The 6,000-nt window shown below is 45.6% G+C and overlaps 1 protein-coding gene across 1 annotated transcript in view; it reads right to left on the bottom strand.

Annotated features, from left to right (window-relative positions):
* Positions 1-1,317: 1,317 nt before the first annotated feature.
* LOC112227480 (disco-interacting protein 2 homolog C) overlaps positions 1,318-6,000 on the bottom strand; it is a 38,842-nt gene continuing 34,159 nt past the window's right edge. Inside the window, 8 exon segments of the mRNA XM_042308790.1 lie at positions 1,318-2,916; positions 3,049-3,172; positions 3,271-3,445; positions 3,585-3,659; positions 4,920-4,977; positions 5,056-5,117; positions 5,340-5,398; positions 5,401-5,509. Coding sequence (XP_042164724.1) covers positions 2,664-2,916; positions 3,049-3,172; positions 3,271-3,445; positions 3,585-3,659; positions 4,920-4,977; positions 5,056-5,117; positions 5,340-5,398; positions 5,401-5,509 — 915 coding nt within the window. The 3' untranslated portion in view covers positions 1,318-2,663.

The raw sequence follows: 6,000 nt of genomic DNA, 5'->3' as shown, positions 1-6,000 counted from the left end.
CCTGTGAAACATTTTTGACACCTTGTAGCTTCCATGCCCAGACAAATTAAGAATGTTCTGAGTGCAAAAGGGGGTGTGCAACTCAATATTAGGAAGACGTTCCTAATGTTTTGTGGACTGTGTATGTGATTGTATACAAATGTAAGCAAAGTTTGAAATGAGGTTTTAGTCCAATATCTATTTGGGCTTCTTGTGGTAAATTTGCAGTCTACAAGTTATATGTAATCATGCTCCAGCCCGTTGACTAACCACTCAATAACAACCTGCCCTACTACTTCAGGTAAGGACTGGTAAAGGGAACTGATCCTAGAACTTGTGCAACTTCTTTCTCTTTCCACTGAGCACCACTCAAAGTATTAGAAGCAATAACAGCACACCAGACACGGCTTAACCAATCAAAGCACTTTATTGCACTGTATAGTGTGTTGTGGAGCCAATGGCAGGTTCTTATAAAAGTGTCATTTTATATTTTCATCATGTGTACAAAACAATCACACACACCTGTACCGTACAAAATCAACACTATTTGCACACAATACACGCACGCACGCGCACACGCACACGCACAAAATGCAGTCTTTCTCACCTCTCTAGTTTCTGTACCAGGCTTAACCCTACCTACAAGACTTCTCTCTCTCTAACACACAGTCAGGGGGCTCCCGAGAGGCGCAGCGGTCTAAGGCACCGCATCTCAGTGCTAGAGTAGTCACTACAGACCCTGGTTCAATTCCAGGCTGTATTACAACCGGACGTGATTGGGAGTCCCATAGGGCGGCGCACAATTGACCCAGCATCGTCCGCGATTGGGTTTGCCCGGGGTAGGCTGTCAACATAAATAAGAATTTGTTCTTAACTGACATGCCTAGTTAAATAAAGGTTAAATAAACACATGTAAAATAGTACCATCACCACTCTCTAGTACAGAATAACAAGCAAATAAATACGTCATGATATGTATGTTTTTCATACATGGTATTATATTATAGCTCTGAGACAAAAGTAGCTGAAGAAATAAATTAAAATGAGATGTGTTGTGATTATGATGATAAAACAAACTCAGGAGTCTGAATGTAAACAAATAGGTGCATTAGGTGCACCCCTACCTAAACGTACGAATTGCGCCTCGACTGGCCTGTGCCCCCGCACATTGACTCGGTGCCGGTACCCTCTGTATATAGCCTTGTTATTGTTATGTAATTTTATTGTGTTACTTTTTTTTTTCTTTTTTTTCTTAACTCTACTTCTTGAACTGCATTGTTGGTTAAGGGCTTGTAAGTAAGCATTTCATGGTAAGATCTACACCTTTTGTATTCAGCGCATGTAACAAATCAAATGTCATTTGATTTGATTAAAATTAGCAGGTTGGCATTTATTATCATGAGTCTTGCCCTAGAGGCAGCTCTGCAGAGTGGTCACTAGCTGGAATCAAATCAGATGTTAAACCTTAACTCTAATCTTAACCACACTGCTAACCCTAATGCCTAACCTTCGCCTTAAATTAAGCCCAAAAAAAGCACATTTTTGATTTCATGAATTTTTACATTATAGCCAATTTTGACTTCACAGCTGGCCCATCTAGCAAAAACCACTCAGTTCTGCCTCTAGGACAATACTCATAGCAATAAACATTAACATGAAATTACGTTTTTCACAGAAAAGTTGATAACATAGACGATGCCATAAAGTGATCATTTTATGATGGATAAATACATTTCTTCTAAACTCTTTTGTTTCCACACTTCACTGTGGATGCGTCCCAAACGGGGGCTAATTTTGTATATAGTGTCCAATTTATGACCATAGTCCCAACAGTGCACTTCAAGGGAATAGGCTACCATTTAGAATGTCTCTTGTGTTTCTGGTCCAGAGCTGGGCTTAACAACTCCTATTTCCCTCTGCTACTTACTGGGCTCTCTTAGTAGAATCACATATTACCATAATAAAATGCTTACAACGGTCAAACATTGTTGGATAGAAACAATTGTGTATTTCTACCAGGTTAACTTGGCATTTAGGAGTTAATTGTCTTTAGGAAACAAATCGTTAAGGATGTATGTGATTCTTATAAGAGGAGTGAACTGTGTCACATTCATTCACACACGCACACGCACGCACAAACACACGCACACACACACGCACACACCGCAGGTGGAGAAAGCTGTATAACAGGTCCTCAGTGTGTTTCAGTTCTCGCCGTATAGATCATTTTGTTTATGTACAATATTTATATTTATACACTAATCTGAACCCCCTGTCTTTTTCTGACAATATACTTGAATAACTTAATTTTTCATGTCTATTTCATTAAGAAAACAGATATGTTCAGAGATATTTTCTCTCTCTCCTAACGGGTAACAACCAGTGGTGTAGTCAGTACACAGTGTTCCTCTAAGGCTTTGAACAGTGACTTCCTGTCTAGGTGTCAGGTTTAACTGGGGCTGTGGAAACAGCCATACCTCCACCACAGCACAACTAAAGGAACAGACAACTGGCACGACACCGTATGACCATGTGCAGATTCAAAAATACAGTACGTCTTGATTTGCAATGAACAACACCAGCAATATACACGCACGTACGCATACACACACATGCTAACACACACATCCCCCTCTCTTACATCCATCCACCCCCCCACCCCCCCCCCGGATGGGGCGGCTGGGTTACATGTTATAAGCCACGTAGATGGGGTCTAGCTGGTCCTGTAGGAAGCCGTCTCGGAGATGCATGCGTTGCTTCTCCCCGCGAGAGTTGATGGGGATCACCCCGATGTCCGTTACCACGACGACACCAACGATGAGGTAATGCTCTTCCAGCACCGCCTTGGTCACCATGGGAACCAGGTCCAGGGCTTCCTGCTCCGAGCCTTCTAGTTCCACCACAACTACCAGCAGGTTAGTCCAGGGAAACACAGCACTGTGGCACAACACACACACACACACACACACACACACACAGATGAGTCATTTGGAACTATAGTGGTTCTACCTATATAAAGAACAGAAATAGGAACAGCTTTTGTGTTGTTTCAGATGTTTAGTGACGTACCATTCCATGATGCTCTGGTGCGTCCTGATAACAGAGGTCTCGATGTCTATAGGATGATACCTCATCCCCCTCAGCTCCATGGCCTCCTCCAACGCGCCCACCACATACAGCGCATCATGTCTCTCTGGGGATGGAACACAGAGAAAGGTGTGTGTGTATGTCTGTGCGTGAACAATATTCGTCTGTACATGTTTTTATGTGTGTTTTTGTGTGTGTGTATACCTCCGCTGGCATCAGTGAGTTCAGTACGTCGTAAGAAGCCCAGGTATCCGGTGCGAGCCCAGACGGTGGACGTGTCTCCGAAGCTGAGTCTGGAGATGAAGTGATCAGACTGAAGGACCTCCTCTCCATAACCACTGTAATATCCACTGCCATTATGGGCACTGTGCACCCAGATCTAGAGAGGGGAGGGGAAGAGAGAGAGATTGAAATTCATTTAAAATGAGCTCGAGCTCTCTCTCTAGCATCTTTACTGGGGTAACATAAATTCATGAAACAAGTTTATTAAATTAGTCAGTTTGTGTGTGTATACTGACCTCTCCTAGGTGGGAGTCTCCCAGGGGTCCCTTGGTCTCTGGGTTGGCGATGATGATGCGGACACCAGGTAGGATCTGAAACAGTAACCATAAAAAGCTACAATGCTTCCTTCTCCACGTAAAGCATATATGAGATATTCTGGTCTATCTGTAGAGAGCTGCAGCCGAACAACACAGTCGGGAGCTATAGAAGCTGAGTCTTACTGACCCACACAGACAGGAGATCTAGAAGCTGTCTTACTGAACCACACAGACAGGAGATCTAGAAGCTGTCTTACTGAACCACACAGTCATTAGCTCTAGAAGCTGAGTCTTACTGAACCACAAATTCAGGAGCTCTAGAAAATGAGTCTTACTAAACAACACAGCCAAAACTTCTAGAAGCTGAGTGTTACTGAACCAAAGAGTCAGGATCTCTAGAAGCGGAGTCTTACTGAACCACACAGTCGGGAGCTCTAGAAGCGGAGTCTTACTGAACCACACAGTCAGGAGCTCTAGAAGCGGTCTTCCTGAACCACACAGTCAGGAGCCATAGAAGCTGAGTCTTACTGAACCACACAGTCAGGAGATCTATAAGCTGAGTCTTACTGAACCACACAGTCAGGAGCTCTAGAAGCTGAGTCTTACTGAACCACACAGTCAGGAGCTCTAGAAGCAGAGTCTTACTGAACCACACAGTCAGGAGCTCTAGAATCTGAGTCTTACTGAACCACACATGCATAAGCTCTAGAAGCTGAGTCTTCGTGAACCACACAGTCAGGAGCTCAAAAAGTTGAGTCTTACTGAACCACACATTCAGGAGCTCTAGAAGCTGTCTTACTGAACAGCACAGTCAGGAGCTCTAGAAGCTAAGTCTTACTGAACCACACAGTTAGGAGCTCTAGAAGCGGAGTCTTACTGAACCACACAGGCATGAGCTCTAGAAGCTGAGTCTTACGGAACCACAAAGGCATGAGCTCTAGAAGCTGAATCTTACAGAACCACAAAGGCATGAGCTCTAGAAGCTGAGTCTTACTGAACCACACAGTCAGGAGCTCTAGAAGCGTTCTTCCTGAACCACACAGTCAGGAGCTCTAGAAGCTGAATCTCACTGAACCACACAGTCAGTAGCTCTCGAAGCTGAGTCTTACTGAACCAAAGAGTCAGGATCTCTAGAAGCGGAGTCTTACTGAACCACACAGTCAGGAGCTCTAGAAGCTGAGTCTTACTGAACCACACAGTCAGGAGCTCTTGAAGCTGAGTCTTACTGAACCACACAGTTAGGAGCTCTAGAAGTTGAGTCTTACTCAGTCTTAGTACACTATTACAAATGTTAAAACATAACACAGGACCCACCTTTCCTGACTCCATGAGAGGGAGACTGTGAGGAGAACCTCTCTCTACCAACCGAACCCTGAGAGACAAACAAACTGTTATTCAAGTTAATTGGTTGATCTGATTGGTTGTTGCTGTGACTGATAGGCAGACATACCTATCATGTCGCAGAGCTCTCATGTCCACGTAAACTGTAGTAGGGTCTGGTCCGGAGGTGCCCTGTAACCAATCACAGGACAGGGTGACCATGTTGTCGCACACGCACAACCACACGCACGCACACACTCACTCAAACACACACACACACACACAAACACACACACACACACACACACACACACACACACACACACACACACACACACACACACACACACACACACACACACACACACACACACACACACACACACACACACACACACACACACACAGCCTTACCTGCAGACAGATAGCCAGGTTGACCCTACAGCCAAATGCTGTGCTGACAGATCGGGGTGCAGGCCCAGGTCTTTAAACAGCTTGGAGAAGGAGTGTGTTAGAGACATCCTGGGTCTCTCCTCTGCTACCACAACACACGCCCTCACACGGGACAGGTCCAGGCCTCGCGCCTGGAGAGGAAGAGGAGGAGAGAAAAGGGAAGAGAAGAGAGGGAGGAAGAGAGGGGGAAGAGAAGAGAGGGAGGAGAGAGGGGGAAGAGAAGAGAGGGAGGAGAGAGGGGGAAGAGAAGAGAGGGGAAGGAGAGGGGGAAGAGAAGAGAGGGAGGAGAGAGGGGGAAGAGAAGAGAGGGGAAGGAGAGGGGGAAGAGAAGAGAGGGGCAAGAGAAGAGGGAGGAGAGAGGGGGAAGACAAGAGGGAGGAGAGAGGGGGAAGAGAACAGAGGGAGGAGAGAGGGAGAGGGGTGAAGAGAAGAGAGGGGAAAGAGAAGAGAGGGGAAAGAGGAGAGACGGGGAAAAGAGGAGAGGGAAAGAGGAGAGAGGGGGAAAGAGGAGAGGGAAAGAGGAGAGAGGGGGAAAGAGAGGAGAGGGAAAGAGGAGAGAGGGGGAAAAGAGGAGAGGGAAAGAGGAGAGGGAAAGAGGAGAGAGGGGGAAAAGAGGAGAGAG

Source organism: Oncorhynchus tshawytscha, linkage group LG29, assembly GCF_018296145.1.
Source record: "Oncorhynchus tshawytscha isolate Ot180627B linkage group LG29, Otsh_v2.0, whole genome shotgun sequence".
NCBI classification, from domain to species: Eukaryota; Metazoa; Chordata; class Actinopteri; order Salmoniformes; family Salmonidae; genus Oncorhynchus; species Oncorhynchus tshawytscha.
The sequence above is the reverse complement of the archived record's forward strand: the minus strand, read 5'-3'. Positions and strand labels throughout refer to the sequence as shown.